At 41.5% G+C, this 23,853-nt stretch overlaps 1 protein-coding gene across 2 annotated transcripts in view; it reads left to right on the top strand.

Annotated features, from left to right (window-relative positions):
* The window catches only part of Epm2a (EPM2A glucan phosphatase, laforin), a 113,573-nt gene extending 90,738 nt beyond the window's left edge, over positions 1-22,835 (top strand). The window contains exons 3-4 of one of the 2 annotated variants that reach the window (XM_051164573.1): positions 11,723-11,964; positions 22,545-22,835. In XM_051164573.1, the coding sequence (XP_051020530.1) occupies positions 11,723-11,964; positions 22,545-22,822 (520 nt within the window). In that variant the 3' untranslated portion in view covers positions 22,823-22,835. The remainder of the gene's footprint in view (positions 1-11,722; positions 11,965-22,544) is intronic. The other variant, XM_051164574.1, reaches the window with a different exon arrangement.
* Positions 22,836-23,853: the final 1,018 nt, after the last annotated feature.

The raw sequence follows: 23,853 nt of genomic DNA, 5'->3' as shown, positions 1-23,853 counted from the left end.
ATGTCAGATCCCATGGGACTGGAGTTATGGATGGCCATGAACTATCGTGAAGGTGCATGGAATTGAAACTGGGTCCTTTGCAAGAGCAACAGTTGCTTTAAACCACTGAGCCATATCTCCAGTTCCCAATATGCTATTCTTAATGCATATAACTTAAAAACATATTTCCTATGTCTCACAAGCAGACTTATTTTAGACATCTCTAAGGACAGTGTGCATTAAAATATGGATACACCTTCTCTTCTGAACTATGATATCAATAACAGTTCCCAGAGTCTCATTCTGTCTCTAAGTCTTTTGGAGAAAGGTGTGGACTTAAATTTAGGAATGTATGTGTAGACTTGGGTGTCCTTTTTAAAAAGAGTCTGGGCATATTTACTCACGTAAAAAAAAAAAAACCTAAAATATATATAATAAACTTCTCCCACCACTTACTGAGATGCGCTAGGCCAGTGGGTCTATACTGGAGTTCCACAGGTAAATGTGTAATTTCTAAGAACACAGAAAAGGCAGCCAGCCCTTTAGAACACTAGTGAATAGACACTTGCATAAAGGTAGTTTCTGTTATGTGAAAGTGAAGCCTGGCTTGGGAACTTCATTTTGCGTTGACCGAGTGTTAATATTCATTTGGCACAGTGGCCTCCATCTGACCTTTCTAAATAATCCATAATGCTGCAGCCAAAATCTCCATCATAACTTAAAATCTAAGGTAAATTATTCATAAATATTTCTCTGGGGGCCTTATAGTATAATTTATAATATAACTGTAAGCCATACACTTGTCCTTTAATTATAGGCTTAAATCTAGAGGAGATTTTTATTCTGTAAATTTCATATTTCAGTAATTATTTTTTTAATCTTAAAAACTTTCATATTTGAAAGTATTTAAAGCACTACTAACACCAAAAAGAGTTTAGGCATGAGTTGAGATGAATAAAAATGAATTTTTAATGGTGTCAAATTGTCCTTTTGAGTGAGGTATAAGCTGAATTAGTTTAGAAAGTACACTGTGCACCTCAGCCCCTCCAGGGTGTCATGTAAGTAGGAGCATTGCCTGCTGTGAGAGTGAGTGGAAATAGGATGGCCCTAAGGGACACTTCGGCTGTCTCTTTAGCAGAACCCGCTGATTTGTGTGTTTCTAGCAAGCTCCAGCCTTTATCTCCATGCCCCATATAAGTCTTAGTTTGATTCCGGTCATAACTCATTCTCTACCTTTTAGTACTGTGCTTGCTGCAAAGCTTATCTTCAGTTATCTATATCCTGGGTTCACAGCATCTTATTTAAAAGAAACAGGCCTTATTTAATACTCCTTTATTCACTATAGAACTTGGCTCATCCGATTACCGGAGGAAGAGTCATGCAGGTTATGAACATATTGGAAATATCTAACGTAGAATCTAGTGTTTATTTGTGATGCAGGAATGTGCCTGTGTAGTTAAAGGACTCATTTAAATTAGAAATGTAATGTCAGATACCTACATATATATTATGTATATTTTTATAATATCAACCTTGAGCTTAATTTTTGATTTGACTTTCTCCATTGTGTAAAAATTACTTCAAGAGTAGACCTGGATGGGATGGCAGAATGACATCCTGATGCTCCTTTTTAGCAATGTTATGCGCTATAGACTGGCAATGTTATGATTCTATAGACTGGCAATGTTATGATTCTATAGACTGGCAATGTTATGATTCTATAGACTGGCAATGTTATGATTCTATAGACTGGCAATGTTATGATTCTATAGACTGGCAATGTTATGATGCTATAGACTGGCTCCGGCAGGGATTCTGTGTTTGTGTTGTTGTTGTGTTGTTGTTGTTCCCCCAGCCCAATGCTCAAGTCAGTTTGCCTTTTGCATATCTTAGTGAACTGTTTTTCAGCTTTTCTGTAAATCTTTTGTGGAAAACCAATTAGCCTCTTTATTTTTGCATGTATTGACTAGGTAACTATTAAATACCACTCACTCAAAAAGAGCAGAGTTTAAAAGAACTTGGGGAAACGTTTGAAATTCATTTTTTCTATCATCAATATACATTTTGACATTTTGCCAGTCCACTTAATTTTTTCCAGCAAAGCATACATTACTATTCAGTAGATTATGGTAATTAACTATGTAAGTGAGGTGCCTGCTTCCCTTTCTCAGAGCATGGAGTAACTGAGTGTGTTCAGTTCAGCTCCCAAGTATACACATGGAAGTGCTAAGCTACCGCTCCACAGGCATTGTGCAGGATCCTGGAAGAGGAATCTCCAAAGAGCACTAAAGGAAGGATGTGTGTCTAGAGGGAGCCAGATCCTGTTCCTGCACCTCAGCAGAGGGAAGAGACAGTAGCACGATCGACTGTGACGTTTCTGTGCTTTTGGGAAGACTACATACCTAGGGACAGTGTCCTACCTATCACAGGCCTAGACATTCTCTAAGTGTCATGTCTGTGGTCTTTCTCTTAGCCTATGGTGCCTAGTAGATGATCTCAGAATTCTTTGCAATTAAAAAAAAAAAATCCCACATCCATCTTTCCAATACCATTGGCTCTTTTTCTTTTATCTTTTCTTTTTTTTTCTGTTTTCTTTTTTGGTTCTTTTTTACTTTTATGCTTTCATAATAATTCTATAATATTCTAATAAGGATTTCTGGAAGGCCATGTAGGCACAAAAACCCTTTCAGAGAAGAATCTAACTAGAGAATGGGTGGAAACTTAAGCCAGTGGGTGGCTCCCACACTCTCCTACAGACTGAACTATGGTGCATGGCCCAGACAGAAGCCTAACCCATCAAGTGGTTCCCACACTCTTGAGTGGACGGAGCCTAGGTCCCATGGTCTGACCCAGACTGGGCAGAAGCCTAAGCCAGTGGGTGACTTCTGCCATCTCCAGCAGATAGAACCCAGGGCCCCAGTCGCCAAGGGCAGGGTCTCCAAAATCCAACCAAAGGCAGATAGTATTTACCTACACTATTTTGGACTGAATCTTGGGTTGCAGAGCACCAGCACCAGCCTCTGCTGTCCCAGTGGGGAGCCCAGGGTATGGAGCAAAGTCCCCCAGAGCTGAAACCAGGTCACTTGACTGATCCAGGGAAGGGTTCCCTGAAACCCACAGGTGAGGGGTCATGACCTATAGACACTCACCAACAAACTACTCTCAATGACCAGTGAAGGACACTAGAGACTACTTCCCGACATCAGAAATAGCAAGATGACTAAAGACTAGCTTAAAAACACAAACAACAAAAGTCAGAATAATATGACATCTCCAGAACCCAGTTATCCCAAACAATTCAACCCTGGGAACTCAAACACAATTGAAGCACAAGAAAATGACCTTAAGTCCTTAGTAATGAAGATGATAATGGAAGAAACAAATAAAAACCATAAACAAATACAGGAGGATGCAGCCAAACAGATTGAGGACCTTAGAGAGGCCATGGCAGAAGCTTATAGAGAGGAAGTGAAGAAAACATTGGAAGAATTTCAGGAAAATGCAAACAATCAGATGTAGGAATTCAATAAAATCATTCAATATCTGAAGATGAAAATGGAAACAATGATAAAAGCACAGATAGAAGAAAACTGGGAACGAGAGAACTTAGAAAAGAAAACAAGAAGTGCAGAGGTAAGCTCCACTAACAAAACTTAACAGATGGAGGAAAGAACCTCGGATGTAGAAGATACAACCATTAAAGAAAATGTTAAGTCTGAAAAATTCCTGACACAAAACACCCAAGAAATCGAGGACACCATGAAAAGACAAAACCTAAGGTTAATAGGAATTGAGGAAAAAGGCCCAGAAAATATTTTCAACAAAATCATAGAAGAAAATTTCCCCAACTTAAAAGAAAGAGATACATAAAAACATACAAGAGACATACATAACACTAAATAGAATAGACCAGAAAAGAAAATCCTCCTTCACATAACATTCAAAACACAAAATGTACAGATCAAAGAAAAAATATTAAAAGCATCCAGGGGAAAAGACCAAGTAACATATCATGGCAAACCTATCAGAATTACACTTGACTTCTCAGCAGAGACTATGAAAGCCAGAAGGGCCTGGGCAGAGGTCCTGCAAAACCTAAGAGACCACCGATGCCAGTCCAGATTATTATACCCAGTGAAACTTTCAATAACCATTGATTGGGAAAACAAGACATTCCAAGACAAAAGCAAATTCAAACAGTATTTATGCACAAATCCAGACCTACAGAAGTTACTAAAAGGAAAACTCTAACTCAAAGTGACAAAATACAACCAAAACAACACAGGAAATAAATAACTTTACTGTAGCAAAATATAACCAGACAAACACTGTACTGAAACCAACATCAAAATCAAGTGACCTAACAGTCACTGGTCATTAATATTCTCAACATCAATGGCCTTAACTCTCCAATAAAAAGACTTAGACTAACAGAATGGATGCATAAACAAGACACACTATTCTTCTGCATTCAAGAAACATATCTCAGCCATAAGGATAGACATTACCTCTGGGTAAAAGGCTGGAAAAGGGTGTTCTAAGCAATCGGACACTAGAAGCAAGCTGGGGCAGCCATTCTAATATCTAATGAAATAGACTGTCAACCAAAATTAATCAAAAGAGATGAGGAAGGACACTTCATACTCATCAAAGGTAAATTCAACCAATATGATGTCACAATTCTGAACATCTACACCCCAATACAAGGTACCTACATTTGTAAAAGAAATATTAACAAAGCTTAAACCACAAATTGATCCCCACATTAATAGTGTGAGACTTTAACACCCTCACTTTTGCCAAAGGATAGGTCAATGAAACAGAAGCTAAACTGAGAAATAATGACACTAACTGATGTCATGAATCAAATGCATTGAACAGATTATCTACAGAACTTTCCCCTCAAACACAAAAGATTATACCTTCTTCTCAACACTTCATGGAACCTTCTCAAAAATTGACCATATAGTAGGTCACAAAGCAAGCCTCAGCCAATACAAGAAGATTGAAATATTACCTTGTATCCTATCAGACCACCATGGTGTAAAGCTGGACTTCAACAACAGATATTTTTAAAAAGACCTACACACACATGGAAACTAAACAATTCTCCACTCAACAACACTTGGGACAGGGGAGAGATAAAGAAATAAATTAGAGACTTCCTAAAATTCAGTGAAAGTGGATGTACAACATACCCAAATTTATGGGACACATTGAAAGCAGTGCTAAAAGAAAGTTCATAGCACTAAGTGCCTTCATAAAGAGATTGAAAACATCTCATATAGGCAACTTAATGAGGCATCTGGAAGCCTGAGGAAAAAAAAAAAAGAAACAGAAACACCCAAGAGGAGTAGACGGCTGGAAATAATCAAACTCATGGGTGAAATCGATAAATTAGAAACAAAGAGAACAATTCAAAGAATCAACAAAACCAAGAGCTAGTTCTTTGAGAAAATCAACAAGATAGACAAACCATTAGCCAAACTAGCTAAAAGGCAGAGAGATACTATTCAAATAGACAAAATAAGAAATGAAAAGGGAGACATAACAACAGACTCTGAAGAAATACAAAGAATCATTAAGTCCTACTTCAAAAGCGTATATGCTATAAAATTTGAATATCTAAATGAAATGGACAACTTTCTTGATCAATTCCACTTGCTAAAATTGAATCAAGATCATATAAACAAATTAAATAGTCCTATTTCTCCTACAGAAATAGAAGCAGTCATCAAAAGTTTCCCCCCAAAACCAAAACAAACAAAAGACCACAGGGCCAGATGGTTTCAGTGCAGAATTCTACCAGACCTTCAAAAAAGAGTTAATGCTGATATTCTTCAAACTACTCCACAAAATAGAAATGGATACAACATTACCAAACTCATTCTATGAGGCCACAGTCACCTTGATACCTAAACATAACAAAGACTCAACAAAAAAGAGAATTTCAGACAAATTTCTCTTATGAACATTGATGCAAAATACTCAGTAAAATACTTGCAAATCGAATCCAAGAACACATCAAAGATGTAATTCACCATAACCAAGTAGGCTTTATCCCAGGCATGCAGAGATGGTTCAATATATGGAAATCCATTATATAAACAAGCTGAGAGAAAAAAACCCACATGATCATCTCCTTAGATGGCAGAAAAGCGTTTGACAAAGTCTTAGAACACCTACCTAAACATAATAAAGGCAATATACTGCAAGCCAATGGCCAACATCAAATTAAATGGAGAGAAGCTCAAGGAAATTCCACTAAAATCAGGGACTAGGCAAGGCTTCCCATTCTCCATATCTCTTGAATGTAGTACTTGAAGTTCTAGCTAAAGCAATAAGACAACAAAAGGAGATCAAAGGAATCCACATCAGAAAGGAGGAAGTCAAATTATTCCTATTCTCAGTTATATGATAGTGTACATAACTGATTCCCAAAATTCCACCAGAGAACTCCTAAAACTGATAAACACCTTCAGCAAAGTGGCTGGCTACAAAATCCACACAAAAAAGTCAGGAGCCCTCCTATATACAAAGGGAAATCATACTGAGAGAGAAATTAGGGAAACTACACCCTTCACTATAGCCACAAGTAATATAAAGTATCTAGTTGTAACTCTAACCATGCAAATGGCAGACTTCTATTTTAAAAAACTTCAAATCTCTGAAGAAGAAAATTGAAGATGATATCAGAAGATGGAAAGATCTCCTATGTTCATGGATTGTAAGAATTAACATACAAAAATTGCCATCTTACCAAAAGCAATCTACAGATTCAATGCAATCCCTATCAAAATACCTACACAATTTTTTAAGGACATTGAAATATCAATTCTCAACTTTATATAGAAAAACAAAAACCCCAGAATAGCTAAAACAATCCCATACAATAAAAGATTCACTGGAGGAGTTTCCATCCCTGATCTAAAGTGATATTGTATAGCAACAGTAATTAAAACAACATGATACTGGCATAGCAATAGGCTGGTTGATCAATGGAATAAAATTCAACACCCAGAAATAAATCCACACACCTATAACCACTTGATTTTTGGGAAAGAAGTCAAATCTATACAATAGAAAAAGATAGCATCTTCAAAAAATGGTGCTGTTCTAACTTAATGCCTACATGTAGAAAATGCAAGTAGATCCATATTTATCACCATGCACAAAATTCAAGTCAAATGGATTGAGGACCTCAACATAAAACCAGAGACACTAAATTGGTTAGAACAAAAAACAGGGAAGAGGTTTGAACTTGTTGGCACAGGAGATAACTTACTAAACAGAACACCAATAGCCTAGGCTCTAATGTCAACAATTAATAAATGGGACCTTATGAAGCTTAGAAGCTTCTGTAAGGCAGAAGACACTGTCAACAGAACAAAGTGACAGTGTACAGACTGGGAAAAGATCTTCACCAACCCTTTATCTGACAAAGGGCTAATATCCAAAATATATAAAGAACTCAAGAAGTTAAACATCACCAAACCAAATAACCCAATTAAGAAATGGGGCTCAGAGCTAGAGAATTCTCCATGGAAGGATATCGAATGGCTGAGAAACAAAGAAATGCTCAATGTCTTTAGTCATCAGAGAAATGCAAATCAAAATGACTCTGAGGTTCCATCTTACACCCATCAGAATGGCTAAAATCAAAAACTCAAGTGAAAGCACATGCAGGCAAGGATGTGGAGAAAAACGAAAAATCCATTGCTGGTGGGAGTACAAACTTGTACGACCACTTTGTAAATCATTCTGGTGCTTTCTTAGAAAATTGGTAATAGGGCTACCTAAAGACCCATCTATTCTACTCCTTGGAATATACCAAAAAGATGCTCCACCACACAACAAGGACGTATACTTCACCATATTCATAGCAGCCTTATTTCTAATATCCAGAATCTGGAAACAACCTAGATGTCTCTTAGTCAAAGAATGGATAAAGAAACTGCAGTACATTAACACTATGGAATACTGCTGAGCTATTAAAAACAAGGACATCTTGAAATTTGCAGGCAAATGGATGGAACTAGAAACAATCATCCTGAGTGAGCTAACCCAGACCTAGAAAGATACACATGGTATATACTCACTTATAATTGGATACTAGCCCACCCTGGATGTCCTCAAAGAGTTGTCACTCAGCAGGGGATTGGGACAGATGCTGGGACTTACTATTGCAACTCCGGTTGAGAGAGATATGGGAGATTGGGGAAATAGAAGGATCCAGTGGGTCCTGGAACCCTACAATAAGACCATCAAGACTGGCAGATCTAGACCCAAGGGCATACACAAACTACTGTATCAACCAAGGACAATGCATGCAATAAACCTAGACCACCTAATTAGATCTAGTCAATCGACAGTGCATTCTCCACAGTTATGTGGAGAATGGAGACTGACTCTGACATGAACTCAGGTGTCCCCAATTTGACCACTTCCCCTTGGTGGAGAGGCATGGTGGCACTCAGAGGAAGGGGAATCATGCTATCAGGATGAATCCTGATAGGCTGTGATCATATGATGGGGGCTGAGGTCCCTTTCTGTCACAGGCCTCGTGGTTGGGAAAGGGTGAAAAGGAGGGGGCAAAGGAAAGATACAAGTGAGGGGACAACACACACATACAAAAGAAAAGAAAAAAATTTAACTAGAAAAACAAACAAAAAAACCTTCCTATCTGGTAAATATGGCTTTAGCCTTAGAATGTTTTTTGAGATTTTTCTACTGAGGATGAGAAATACCCACATTTGGAGTGAATTATTTTCATGTTCACATCAACATCAAGAATTGCCAAAAGGACGAAAGAAAAGACAAGGCAGAAGAAAGGCCAAGCATGGTGACTCACGCCTTTAATCCCAGCACTGGGAAGGCGGAGGCAGCAGGTCTCTGACTTCAAGGCTAGTCTGGTCTATTACTACAAAGCAAGTCCAGGACAATCAGGACTACAAGAGAAACCATGTCTCGAAAAACCGAAACAAATCAAAACCAAAACCATAACAAACAAACAAAAAAGAAGAGCCAACAAGAGGCTGTTCTACACCTTGCAGCATTCAAGTGAAGAAAAACTAAAAATGAATTTTGGTCAGTGTGATATTTACACTGTATGTCAGTACTATTGATCAATGTAGTTTCACATAAAATGCACTCTTCCTGTGTGTCTGTGAGGACCTTACTCATATACAGTGGCACTTAATTGTATTTACTTTGTGTAACGTGTCTGTGATTCAGTTAGTTTTAGACCCATTCCAAAGATGAGTACATCATAAGCTTAGAAAAGGTAAATGACTTGAACTAAAGTCATAAGACTATTACTAAAGATTAGTACTGGCATTTGAACATGGCCTTTCTGGCTATATGGCACACCATTTCTATTATAGCTAAAAACATTAGTGTGCTTTTCAGATATCTTATAAGAAGGCTTCTGTTTTGCACTAGATCCATCTTATATTTACAAATATATATGACACACACACACACAGACACTGTCTTATCTGCCTGGTGCACATACCACCACCCAGTGTGACCCTCAAAACATCCCATAAATATTACCAAAGCTGCCTGACACAGTTGACCCCCACTGCTCTAAAGTCAACATGAAGGGACCTTACTGCAAATGTAATCCCCTGGTCACTTTCTGTCTTGCATGCAAGGGATTTCATACCATTCATGACTTAGCTGCTATCTTGCCAGAACAAAACAGGTGCTTTTCTGGGGTAACAACTCCCCAAGAAGCTCTTAGCCCTCTAGGGCAACTGTCCTTGTGACTCTAGCTTGGCATTCTAGATTACTTCTGTGTCCAGGAGCTCAGTAACGTGTGCGTTCACAGACATTGCAACAGGGAAAGAGAACGTGAAGAATCATGCATGCAGTTTTAATAACCTAATGGGAAGTGTCACTTGTCACTTCAGCTCATTTATTGACAAAAGTAAATTACATGGGGCACATCTTACTTTGAGGCAGAGGGAGGTTTTGTCCTCCATGCTTGAAGGGAAAACCCAGGGATAGTGATGAATCTTAGTAATGCGCATCACTGCCTTCACTTGAGTCCTGTATGAGGTGAGTCAGAACATTTGAAATACAGAATCTAGTCCTTGGCTCTGGAGAGAATTCAAAGCACAGAATAAGCTTCTATGCAAGTAAGATTATGTAAATGTGATCAATTATTATAAATTTATTATTCATACTGGTTTAGAAGATATTTATATTTTTGCTAATGTTCACATGTATAATAGATTTTTCAATTAAACTTTTATTATTATTATTATTAATTATTATTATTATTTACTTTTTTTGTGTCTTCCAATAAACTTTCATTATTCTTTTGAGTTAAATATATTTCTCATTGTCTTAGAGTTTGTTATAATTTTTGCATAAGAATAATTTTCTTTCTATTACTTTCGTTCTTGTCTGTTGCAACTACAATGAAAACTCTATTTGTGTTTCCCTCACCTACCTATCGAAATCTGAATTATTTAAGTCCTTATATATCTGATGTTGAGTCACTACGAAAGTGTTTCTCAAGATTTAGAAATTTTATAAGCAACATCACCCGGGGAAATTGGTGGAAATCTGAAGCTCTTAACTCAGACCTATGGAGTGAGAAACTGGGTGTGGGACTCAGCCTTGAACAGTTTTACATGTAGAATCATACCTGATAAAATACTGGCAATATTCTCTCTCTCTCTCTCTCTCTCTCTCTCTCTCTCTCTCTCTCTCTCTCTCTCTCTCTCTTCTCTCTCCCTCTCTCTTTACTGGTAGTTGATAATCTGATAATACCTCTCCCTTTAAGACACCTTTTATGAAGATACTACAAAATGATTGGGACCCAATGGAATTGATCTTGGTCTGATTTTATTTAAGGCAAATTCACTGTTTCTGAGGTTTAACATGTTTCACAGGCCTTATACTATGGGAAGAATTTTACATAGTTATAATCAGAAGTGATGGCTGTATTTTAGTAAACATTTTTTTTTAATCTGAGATGCTATAAATGGGCTCACAATTAATTTGTTAGTGTTTGAAATGAGCTGATGGATTTTTACATGATTCATAGAATAAGCACAACTTGACGAGTTTATTTTCACACGCTGATGCATTTAGTTTCTAATGTCCACTTCCAGGTGTGCTTGTTGAGTGCATGGTGTGTTTTCCTAAAACAGTAGTAAATGTAGTTTTTAGAAATAGTATTATTTCTTACATCCTTAAAAATCCAGACTTTCAGGCAGGAGAGACAACTCAGAGGTTAAGAGCACTGGCTGTTCTTCCAGATGTCCTGAGTTCAATTTCCTACAACCACATGGTGGCTCAAAACTATCTATAATGAGATCTGGTGTCCTCTTCTGGCATGCAGGCGCACATATGGGCAAAACACTGCATACATAATAAATAAATGAATCATAAAAAATCCAGCCTTTCAAGCCAGGGGTACACGTCTATAATCCCAGCACTCAGGGAGGCAGAGACAGGAGGATCTCTGAGTTAGAGGCCAGCCTGGTGTACAAAGTGAGCCCATGACATCCAAGTCTACCCTGTCTCAAAAAGCAAAAATAACAACAACAACAACAACAACAACAAAACCAACCCAAACCAAACCAAACAAAAACAAAAATCCTCCAGCCTTTCCTCATCAGATTGGAAGATTAATTACATTAATTAATTCAGTAGTATATGTTGTATGCAGATACTGAGAACTCAGGTTAGAGCTGTGGTAATTGTTGACCCCATATGCTTCTTCTAGAATTCTACCAAACATCTGGCTGGGTAGCTGCCCTCGCCAACTGGAACATGTGACCATCAAGCTGAAGCATGAGTTGGGAGTGACCGCTGTCATGAATTTCCAGACAGAATGGGATATCATCCAGAATTCTTCAGGCTGCAACCGCTACCCCGAACCCATGACTCCAGACACCATGATGAAACTGTATAAGGAAGAAGGCTTGGCCTACATCTGGATGCCCACGCCGGACATGAGCACTGAGGGTAAGGCCAGAAGACGCACTCTGGTCCTTCACAGAACCTGTCTCAGAGACATTGGGTTTTCTGTCTTCTGGCCATCTATAACTGAATGTCATAAATATGACATTGTGAAATGGAAATAATATAAGGATTTCGATTTAATGCCTTTAGGCACTTTGACAGGATTCTGTTTAATATGGCTTCTTTACATATATATGGATATATGTATATATACTGTGTGGAGGCTTTAGACTGGTGGTTGGTAATATGGAGGGAATAGTCCCTGGGACATGGCAAATGTTAACAGAATGAACAAAAATAGGATTTTAAGAGCACAATAGGTTAGTTCTAAACACACACAGACATTTGGGAGGATCTTGTATAGGTAATCTAAAAAGACTCTGGAGGAAGTAATGTTTGAGGTAATGTTGGAGAAGTGACTGGGGAAAGGGCAACATGGGAGAGAATGGCAGGGGGAGAAATTTAGAAAAATCATTATTCCAGGAGAGGATGTAGCATGTTGTAGGAACGGAAACATCAACGTGACTGAAGAACTGAGGATATGAAAGTACCACCAGAGATGCCCCCGCCTGTGGCTTCTTTTCTCTCTGCAAAGCCTCTGTCTTCTTACCCCCAGTCTCCCATCTTTTGATCTCCAGCCTCACTTCTCTCTGTGCTCCCTCTCCTACTTTGTTGCTTCTCTTTAACCACTGCGCCTGTCTATTCTGCTTCCCCTTCTAAGAGAGATTAAAGCATCCTCCCTTGGGCCCTCCTGGTTCCTTAGCTTCTGTGGGTCTGTGAATTGCAGTATGGTACATCTGAGACAAGGTGGAGACCTAGGACACGGTAGCTTCCTGGGAGGATGGGGGGGGGTGAGTCTAGCTGAGACTCCTAATAGCAGGGGTCATAGAGACTGAAGAGGCCACCCTCTAACCCTCTTAGTGGAGGGAGGGCAACACCAACCCACTCCAAAAACTTCAACTCAAAATTTACCCTGCCTACAAGATGTGCAGGGATAAAGATAAAGCAGAAATTGAGGGAATGGCCAACCAATGCCTGGCCCAACCTGAGACACACCCCATGGGAGAAGGGTCTAATTAACACTGTTAAAGACATTCTGCTATGCTTGCATCCGGGAGCCATCATAGCTGTCCTCTGAGAGGCTCCACCCAGCAGCAGATTGAAACATGCTGTGACTCACTGCTAAACCTTAGTCTGAGTACAGGGAGCCTTGTGGAAAAGTCTGGGGAAGGATAGAAGGATCCAGAAGGAACAGGAACGCCACAAGAAGACAAACATAGCCAACTAACCTGGGCCCAGGGTGGCTTGTGGAGATGGGAGCACCAACCAAGAACTATGCATGGACTGGATCTAGGCCCCCTACACATAGGTATCCGATAGACAACTTAGTCTTCATGTGGGTCTCCTAATAAGGGAGCAGGGGATGTCTGTGACATAGACTCTGCTGCCTGCTTTTCAAACACTTGCTAGGCCACCATGAAAGAGGCTATGCTCAGTCCTGGTGCAACTTGATTTGCTGGAATAGGTTGGTAGGGGCCTCCCCTTTTCTGAGAGGCAAGAGGGGGAGGAGGGAGGAAGGGTGGGACTGGGAGAAGAGGAGGGAGGGGGATACGATTGGGATGTAAAGTGAATAAATAAGTTAACAAAAGAAATTACCACCTCAGTTGGGATACAATAAGAATGTCACAGCGGCAGGGAGTAACTACAACAGGGGAAAGGATGAGGAGCCAGGACATGTGAAGGTTCCTCTTGTTTTAGTCTTTTCACCAAAATCGACTTCCATTGTTCTGTGAACAGCTGAGAGTCTGGTGAGGTGGGTGCAGTAAGATTGGTGATAATGTAGGAGGTGAGGCATGGGGGGCTGTGGGGAGCGTGGAGGTGAGTTGGCATTGACTGGGCGAGTACTGAGAGCTGTCTTTGTGAATAAAGTATCATGGATGGGTGCTGCTGGGGAATCAGAGACGAAGAAGTCGTAGTTGTGACATGGTAAGTAAGCAGCAGTAAGGCAAGTTCAAGACCAATTCCAGTGCCGAGAAAAGTGGACAAGGAATGATGTGGGGATTATGGCTTCTTTCTGATCAGGCCAGATAGGCCAGTTAATATGAATTTCCACATTTGGAGTGGGCCTGGATTGCACAGAGAGATGAGACCAGAGAAAGGGAAATGTGGGTGCAAGGAGTATAGACTAGGGCGCAGAAGCTTGGGGTTCTAGAAGAGCCATATGTAGACAAGATAGACAGTTGCTGAAATGTAGGGGTACCTTTTCCAGTAACGCCACGGCAGTATTAATAACGTGTCAGCAGGGGGCAGAAAAGAGCTGTCGAGAGTGCATAACATGTTAATGGAATTTGGCTATTTGCTCTTCTGGGTATAGAAGAATGGCAGTGAAGCCTGGCCAGGAAGCCAGAAAACATTTCCCCCACCCCCACCCCCAGTGCTCTCTGTACAGCGCATGCTATGCATCTAACCCTCTTGTGTTCTACACGCATTAACTCATCACGTTCAAAGCAGACTCTAGACAGACAATTCCCTTTCGCAGAGGAAGAGATGCTACAAAAAGGTTATGTAATGGGTCCAGGTCTTAAGATAAGAAAGAGTCATAGCCCAGATTTTGAGGGTGGCACTCTGATTCACAGCACTGCTCCCAAATCCGGGCTGTGGAGCAGCAATTCCGTGCTTTTTCATACACTCTCAGCCGCGTCCGCATCCACAGACCGACATCATTTCAGTTCCTCATGTTCATGATTAGCTGGCGTTATGCAAAGCTGTGAATCGAGGGGGACATAGCTTATCTCCCCCATCAACCAGTGATCTGTAAAACAGAACCTCTTGGGGACCATAGGAAACCTGTGTCACTGTCCACCTTGACACCTCCTGGCCAGACAGGGCTCCTCTGAAGAATTGAACTGAACTATTGTTAAGGAGAGGTATAATTTATTTTCCTTGGGGTGGGGAAAGCTATTGACACTATGGCTATTTCTCCTGGTCACATGGTTACATGATGGTTAATTTAAGAGCCCTGCCTTTTCTTAAGGCTGAAGCCCAAAGAAAATAGAATTTGCATCAACAGGAGGCTGATGTATTTTCTCTGCGAAGACTGTTTCTCTGGTTTTAAACAGTCAACGAATGGTCAGGACCCTTCAGTTGTAGCCTTCACAGAGATTTTGATTTGGCTTCTGTGGTTCTAATTTCACAGCACTCTTGGCCATTGGGGTAAATAGGAGGGGAATAGGCAAGGAGCAGTTGAGCCAGTATTCTAACTGTTGCTCGGCCACTGCATCCCTTGCTCCACTAACGGCATCACTCTATCCATTAGGACCCATTGTAGTTGTACTCAAAGCATTCGGTGGAGGTGATGGGGCTACTGAGTCACCAGGTTCATGGTTCTATGGCCAGCTTCCATATAGAGCTCACAGAACAACCGAATGAGAGCAAAGGAGCCCCCACCCACAAAGGGACAAACTCTGACACTGAATAAAAGGATTTCTTTGGTTCGGTAGGACCTGGGCAAGTGATCAAAGAGTTAGCCATTCCTGAGAGGCAGGGTGACTTTCCATCAGCAGATTAATTTACGTGGCTTACAGTTATAGAGCAATGAACATATAGATTAATCCACCTGGATACTTCTAGAACTCCGGGGTGGGGTGGGGTGGGGAGGAAGGGGATCCATCTGGAAGCATTCTGAGCTGCTGCATGGTGCTGTCAGGTTAAGTCTGGAAAGGAGACTCTGCCAGGCTGAATTGGCACAGACCTGCTACAATCAGTCGTCCTATTGGTCCTTCCTGTTGTACATTTTGTCGTGTAAGGAGGGCTGGTTTACACGTCCTCCTTTTCATTTCTTCTTTTTTTAAAAAAATGTGGTTTGTCTCTTTCACCTGGGAAAGGAAAAATTTCCAAATTCCAGTTGCCACCTCGATGAAATAAGCTGTATCTGTCCATTAAAACTCCCATTCTCAGGGGGAAGTCAGATTGAGTGTTGATCTTTGTTCTCCTAACAGCTTAACTCTTTCCTACCCAGTGAGTTCAGAGATTCACTCTGGGTGTTCCTTTGTTACCACAGCCTGAGTCATTCATTCAACAGACTCAATTCCTTTCTGTCTTTGCACCAAGACACCAAGACAGTGGAGTAGGAATACCTGGGCAGGCCGGAGCCTGGTAGGCTTTGAGAAACTTGTGGCATAAGAGAGACCCTCGTCTGTACTATATGTGGAAAACAAGACTATCCAAGTAAAATAGCAATGTGTGCAGTTATATATTTATCCCAGAATAAGAAAGGAAAGACGTACCTGCATGCTGTAGATGTCTTTTTTGGTCAGCCTCAGACAAAGCAAAGCATCCCCTGAGAGGCTTTTGACCTCCCTTACTGCAGGTCCTAAAGTGACAGGTGCTAAAAGCCACTTCCTTTTCTTATATATTGGCTCGTCCAACACCTGGTTCCCTCTTAGGAAGCTTTTCATCATCCCAGACTTATACTGGCTTATAGCAGGGCTGGAACACGAGGTAGAACAGAGACGTCCAACAGCGCCTCGGATCAAACAAGTGGTACGGCTTCAATGTTGCTACTTGTTCAGTTTTTATTGAGGTATATAATGATTGCTGAGCGAGCATCTAACTTACACCCGATGCTTGTTTTAAATTCCAAGGAGAGAAACACAGATGGTGGAGTGTTTTGTGTGACCTACATAAGGTTTGCGTTTTTTTTTTTTTTTTTTTTCAATTTAGTTAGCATCATTTAAAATCTGGAATATTTTCCAAAAAAAAAAAAAAAAAAAGAATCTGGGAGTTGGGGAGATTGCTCAGTGGTTAAGAATACTTGCTGCTCCTTGCAGGGAATGCAGGTTCACTTCCCAGCACACACATGGCAGCCCACGACAGTCTGTAACTCCAGTTTCAGAGGATCTGATACCCTTTTCTGCCTTCCACCGGCATGCAATGGAGGCAAACAAACATACACATAAGATGACAATAAAACAAACCTTTACAAAAGAATCTTTCTTATTTTTTTTAACCATGCTGTTTAAGGCTGGAGACTTAAGGTCTTCATGAAACACACACACACACACACACACACACACACACACGAAGATGAAACATACCTTTGGGTGCTCTGGTTGACATCGACTCTCTTATACACTGAGGATCCTATTTTCATTCCTCGGTGATTCAGGTCCTCTGCATTAGGGCCCTTGGATGCAGACTTGTTAGAGCCTAGAAGAGGCGGAAGTCCCACAGGGTCATGGCAACATGGAGGGACTTGTGAGAAGGCAGACTGAGGTGAGAGATGGAAAGTGCTGGCAACCAGGTGGATGAGGAAGAAACACAGACAGGGCTTAAGGCCAGAGGCTTTGGAGTCAGAACAGCCACTTAAGGATTTCATCAGGACAGATCACCCAGCCTCAGTATCTTCATGTAGAAGTTGAGGATAACAGACAGAGCATGCTATGGGATACCCGCAGATGAGGAAGACTCCGTCTCTAACTCCTAAGCTTTGGACTCGCTTCTTTATTGATTGAAAGTAGAAAGCCAGGCATAGTGGTGCAACCTTGTAACTCAGCACTCAGGGAGGCAGAGGCAGGCGGATCTCTGTGAGTTTAAGGTCAGCCTGGTCTACAAAGCAAGTCCAGGACACCCAAGGATATACAGGGAAACCATATTTCGAAAAACAAAACAAAAAAGTAGATTTTTTCCATACAATATATTCAGCTATGGTTTCCCCTCCTCCAACTCCTAGTTCCTCCCCCTCCTCAGGCACCGAAATTCACAGCCTGCCTTCCTTCCTTCCTTCCTTCCTTCCTTCCTTCTTTCCTTTCTCTCTTGTTAGAAAGCAAACAAGAATCTAAACTAATAAAATAAGATAAAATAAAAACAGACAAACTAGAATAGGACAAAACAAATAAACAGAACAAAAAAGAGGCAGAGTGAAAGCACAAGAAACACATTCAGAACCAGAGACACACATATTTGCACAGAGAACCCACAAAACAGACAAAACTGGAAACCGTAGTATATAAGCAAAAAGTAAGGTAAACAAACAAACAACAACAATAACAACAACAACAACAAAAAAACACATAAAAAAGCCTCCAAAAATGTCATTGAGTTAGTTTTGTGTTTTGTGTTGGCCATCTGCTGCTGAGATGGGTCCTGTACTTAAATTGGTTTGTATACCCAGTGAGACTCCGTCGGAGGAGTTTTCTCTGGGAGCAGTTATCAGTTGTAGAGCTTCTGGGTTAGGGATGGATGCTTGTGTCCACTTCTTCTCTCAGCAATGGGACCCCATCTGGGTTAGATCTGTGCACACCCTGTGCATGACTGTCTGTCACTTCATATGTGTGTCAGTCCTGCTGTTGTGTATAGAAGGCTTTGTTTCCTTGGTTCTTACCACACTGGCTCTTACAACATTTCTACCTCCTCTCCCACAGAGTTCGCTTAGCCTTGATGGGAGGGATAAAATGGAGACATTCTATTTAGGACTGAATATTCCAAGGTCTCTGATTCTCTGTACATTGTCAAGTTACGGGTTTCTGCATATGTGCCAATCTATTGCAGAAGGATGCTACTCTGATTCTGGCTGAGCAACACACAGGTAGGAGTAAAGCAACATGCTACTAGGAGCCATTTTACGGCTACATTCCTTTAGCAGAACAGTAGTATTTGGTTTTCCTCTAAGACCATGGCCTAAAATTTAGTTTCAGGTTCTTGGTCTCCTGAGCAGTAGTAACTGTCATGGGTTTCTTCTGATGGAGTGTGCCTTAAATCCAATCATGTAGGTGTTGGCTACTCTCATGACTTTTATGCCATTATTGCTGCATTGTAGCTTGCAGGCAGGACAGCATTGTAGATCCCAGGGTTTGTAGCCGAGTGTAGCTGAGTACCTTTCTCCTCTGGTAATATGATTTCTAGTACCACGAACACTAGTCAGTAGGGGTCAAGGCTCTAGGTTGGCCCCATCCTAACTTCTCTGTGTTCAAAGAGTTGTGTAGATGTTATGTTTATCAATAAGGCCTTACCATCAGTTTGTGGAGAACAACCAATAGCCTTGGCAATAGCTTGGATTGTTTGGGGTTTTCCATGGGGCTTCTTTAGGAAGCATCTCAGTTCTATGTAGCCCATTCTTAGCATTGGAACTTTAATTTGTTGGTGAGAGGTGTCTAGTTGAGTGAGGCTTTGTGTTCCATGATATTTGATTATTCCACTTAGATTTCTTTCAAACATGTATATATTTTAAGAAGTTTTTACTATAGTGTAGGTTTTCACATGACCCTTCAAATAGCCCTTAGGTTTAGCTGTCCTTCCCTGGATTCCCTCCTTCATCCTTTTCTCCTTCTCCTTCCCCGATTTGACCCTCCTGTTCTAGTCCTCCTTCCATATACTCACAACTATCTATTCTGCTTACCTTCCTAGGGCATTCTTTTCCTCACCCTACTCACTAGACATTATCCTCTCTGATTATACAGATTGTAGCCTGATTATCAAAGACTTAAGTACTAACAATCACATATAAGAGAATGTGTACCATATTTTTCTTTTTGGGCCTGGATTACCTCACTCAGAATTTTTTCTCCTTAGCTCTATCCACTTAACTGTGAATTTCATGATTCCATTCTTTTTTAACAGCTGAGCAATATTTCATTACCGCAATTTCTTGTGTACCAAATTTTCTCTCTACGTTTATTAATTGTCTGACATCTAGGCTATTTTCAATTTCCTGCCATTATGAATAGAGTAGCAAGTTGAGCAAGTGTCTCTATAGTAGGATGTAGAGTCCTTGAGGTATGTTCCCAAGAGTGGTGTAGTGGGATCCTGAGGTAGATCTGTTTCCAGCTTCCTGAGGAACCACTACAATGATTTCCATAATGGCTGTACAGTATGCTTGCTTCAGTGGGTGTATTACATCACGTGGGTTATTAGAGCAGAACTGCCTTGGGCAATGTCTGTCTACAGAGTTCATTTTGACTGATTCTGTGGAAGACGTAGTATGGAAGGCTGGTCAGCTGAGATTGTGCCTTGTAGCTCTGGCTGCAAGCAGCACTCTGGCCTCTCTATAGATTGGATATTTGATTTTAAAAGTATATTTACCTGTTTAATTCCTGCCGTGGAAACTTGTAGCTGGCCTTTGCTACTTTGTGGGTTCTTCTTTTCCCACTTTTTATGCCCCTAGTTACACCCATATTACTAGGTAGAAGAGAAAGAAGGATTGGGGAGGGGAATCCTTGAATATAATTTCTATTTTTCTTGTTTCTTCTTTGAGCATGACTACTAACAAACTGCAACACTCCCCACCCCCTATGACTAACAACCACCAATACCTTGCCTACTGTGGCTCTAGCATTCATATAACCTCTGAAAAGTTCCCAGAATTCCAAATGTCACACCGTTGCAGAAACTTTCGACAGCTGTCAAAAGCATGCCTCTGCTAGAGCACAAGGCAAATCATAGTCAGATTTCACGGACAATACAAAGAAATTCCATATCCCCATACCTAGAACAAAATTAAAACAAAAACATACTCTCATAATATTTCTATGTATTTTTAAAGGAACTGAAATTCCAAAATTGTCACTACAGCAATTATTGCAGGGAACTTGTCCAGAGGGCCTAGTGGCGGCAGCGTAGGAAGAAGCCATGATTCCAAAATTATTAGAGGGATTCTCTTTACACCAGAAGCTGCTCACAGACTTCATTGCGATGGTGCAGGCCCCACCCTTAGCATACCCACATACCCTGGATGCTTGCCACCTCTGATCCCATGAGACACATGGTGGATACAGAACACAGTGCTCTTACTGAGATTGCCATGAGGAACTCATTGGCTGGTGTGACAGCTTGGACCACGTGTCTCCTTGTGCCCCCTGTGTAACTAACTGTGTGGCAGGCTACACACCCAAAACCAGGAGTACTGTTGGACGCCACGGGAGCTGGTGTGTACCTAATGAAATATTTCAAAACTGATGGGTGGTGTCTGTAGCTTTATACCTCTTCCTAAGTGAGACTGACAGAATTCAGAAGGGAAGACGGTAGTAGCATTACGACTTTGATGCAGGTTGCTTCTGTCTCAGAGCATGAAAAGCCTGAAGTGAGGTAGGTGATGGAGAAGGCCTTGGGGCCATGGTGAACTCCTGTGAAAACTCCACCTTCTCAGGTACTGGGTCCGGATTCTGGGGTACTGGGGTCCAGGTTCTGAGTTACTGGGTCCTGGTTCTGAGGTACTAGGTCCTGGTTCCAAAGTACTGGGTCCTGGTTCCGAGCTAGTGGTTCCTGGTTCCAAGGTACTGGGTCCTGGTTCCAAGCTAGTGGTTCCTGGTTCCAAGGTACTGGGTCCTGGTTCCACGGTACCGTATTGGCCCCTTCAGGGCACTAGCACTTCCTAAGAGGTAATCTAAGGAGTGAAGCCCCTGTGGGAGAATCTAAGGCTTTAGTAAAGACCTGTAGGTGAGGGAGGTGCTTCTCATCTCTTCAATCATCCAATGGGAACCACAGCACAAAGACTAGATAGGTCCTAGGAGATCGTTCTGGGGCCATCATACCCCTCCCAATGGGCTGCACAGAAACTAGACGATGCTAGGCTGTTAAGTGTGTAGGTAAAGTCTGCTAATTCTGTGTATGGGGCTCCTCTCATTCTCTTCTGTTTATCATGATGCTGTCCGCCAAAATACTAGACAGGTAAAAATCTTGCTGTCTATGTAGTGAGAGCATGTGAACAGAGCAGTCATCTCAGAGCAGAAAGGCTGGCGGCTGGATACTCTTCTGCCCAGCAGGATGCTGGGAGCTGTTGGGGCTCAGCAAGTCACAGCATACTTCTCAGGATGAGGAGACATGTAGATTTTCTGATCGTCAAAATGGGAGGCAGTGGCAACTATGGTCACATCTTTCCAATAACACAGAAAGAAATCAAATTTGTGCCAGTATTCACTGTGTGGTGGTGGCATAAATGATCTGTTATCCCATGCGTATCAGCTGTAAGTTAGCCACTCCATTACTTGAATGAAAACCAGCGTATTAAAGTCTGTTTCAAATTGCATTTGTCTAATCAGTAAGTACGGCCGAGTCATTAACCAGTGTGAACTAATTATGTGCCTTCCATTTGCCGGGAAGGACACTAAGGAGTCAGTGGAATTGAGGGGACAGGATTTATCAGGTTTTCTTTGAGAGCCTCTAAAGCCACTGCTGGATCTCAGCAACCCCTTCTAAAAAGATGTTAAAATTCTTTCTTCTCACCCCTGATTCCCCCAAACACGTGGAAGTTAGCTTTGTAGAGAAATTTGGATTCATGGTGAGAACAGTCAAAAAATCAGTAATATCCCTGGACTGGTCAGATTCACACCCAGGTTCAGACCTGACTGTTGCCTCTGGGATGCCCTCCACCTTGGCATTCTCTGGTTTTAAATTTGTCTCGCCTTTCCCCACTAAAACAAATAAATGAAGCTGTCACTCCCAGTCCCCCACCCCCATCCCCCCACCCCACCCTCCACCGCGCACATGCACGCGCATGCTTAGAGTACAGCTGTCCTGCACTGGTGGGATTGCTAGCTGTGACGTCGGCAGTTTCTCTCTTCACGTGCGTTCTGTGCTTTCTCTACTAGGCCGGGTGCAGATGCTGCCACAGGCTGTGTGTCTCCTACACGCGCTTCTGGAGAATGGCCACACCGTGTACGTGCACTGCAATGCTGGGGTAGGCCGCTCCACAGCTGCAGTGTGCGGCTGGCTGCACTACGTGATTGGCTGGAGCCTGCGGAAGGTGCAGTACTTTATCATGGCCAAGAGGCCCGCGGTCTACATCGATGAAGAAGCTCTGGCCCGAGCACAGGAAGACTTTTTTCAGAAGTTTGGGAAGGTTCACTCTTCCATATGCAGTTTGTAGGTGGCCAGCCTGCCTCCCTTTCTAGTTGCCTTGTGAGGGGCCTGGGGGTGTGGCTAGTGGGAGGCCTATAGACAAAGACCCCATCTGAACTGAAGAGACTGTGGCTCTCCTGTCACCTGGGGGATACCTTCTACTCTGGCTTGGTTGGGCTTATCTTTGAAACATTTTACAAAGGGAACTTCATGCTATATGAGGAAAACTCAGAGTCAGCTGGGCCTGTAGTTGCAGCCGCCACCAGCTGGGGGCCTTCACTTATAGGCTCAGCATAGGTTGTTTTGGATTAGTGAATTTTTAGCATGCAGAAGACAAGAGAATGGTTAAGTGGATTTTATCATTATTGTGAGTGTGAAACACACAAACACAAACAATTTTTTTAACTGAACTGCAATTATGGGAATTTGCTGGTGGAAGGGGTAAATATATAATCCCACATATGTCACCATGGCCAGAAAACAATGATGTTCTGTAATTTCCTTCATCTTGTTTTATAGTTGTTAACATCTCCAAGATGCCACTGTCCAAATTTTCATGTCCCCCCAACATATAGCAGAAGTAGACTTAGTCCTCTTGGTTTTTTTTTTTTTTTTCCTGTTGTTGTTGTATTTTTTCTATTAATTTTTTTCTTGAGACAGAGTTTGTACTACTCAATTTTGTATAATACACAAAGGTCAGCCTTGAACTCATGGTAATCCTCCTGAGTCAGCCTGTTGAGAACTGGGATTAAAGGAGCATGCTACCATCCTCAGCATCACCATTTCTCAGCTGAGCTTTATTGAGCAGGGATGGCTTGCCCAAGCCTCAGAGTGAGTGGAGATGAAGCCTGTAATTCAGTTTATTTGGCTCAGTTCTGCCTTCAGTGTGATTAGTTTTTCAGCAGACTGTCATGGACGCCTCTTCGTCTCTCTCTCTCGGGGACAAAGTCTCTCCCCAGCAGTTGTTTTTACAGTGAGAAATGGAACAATGTTCTGATCAGTTGCCAAAGAACAGAGGAAAACAGTTTTATTTTTTCAGCCTACTTTAGGCTGTGCTGT

The sequence above is a fragment of the Acomys russatus genome, chromosome 21, assembly GCF_903995435.1.
Source record: "Acomys russatus chromosome 21, mAcoRus1.1, whole genome shotgun sequence".
Lineage (NCBI taxonomy): Eukaryota > Metazoa > Chordata > Mammalia > Rodentia > Muridae > Acomys > Acomys russatus.
Note: the sequence above shows the minus strand (reverse complement) of the source record. Positions and strands in the feature narration are given on the sequence as shown.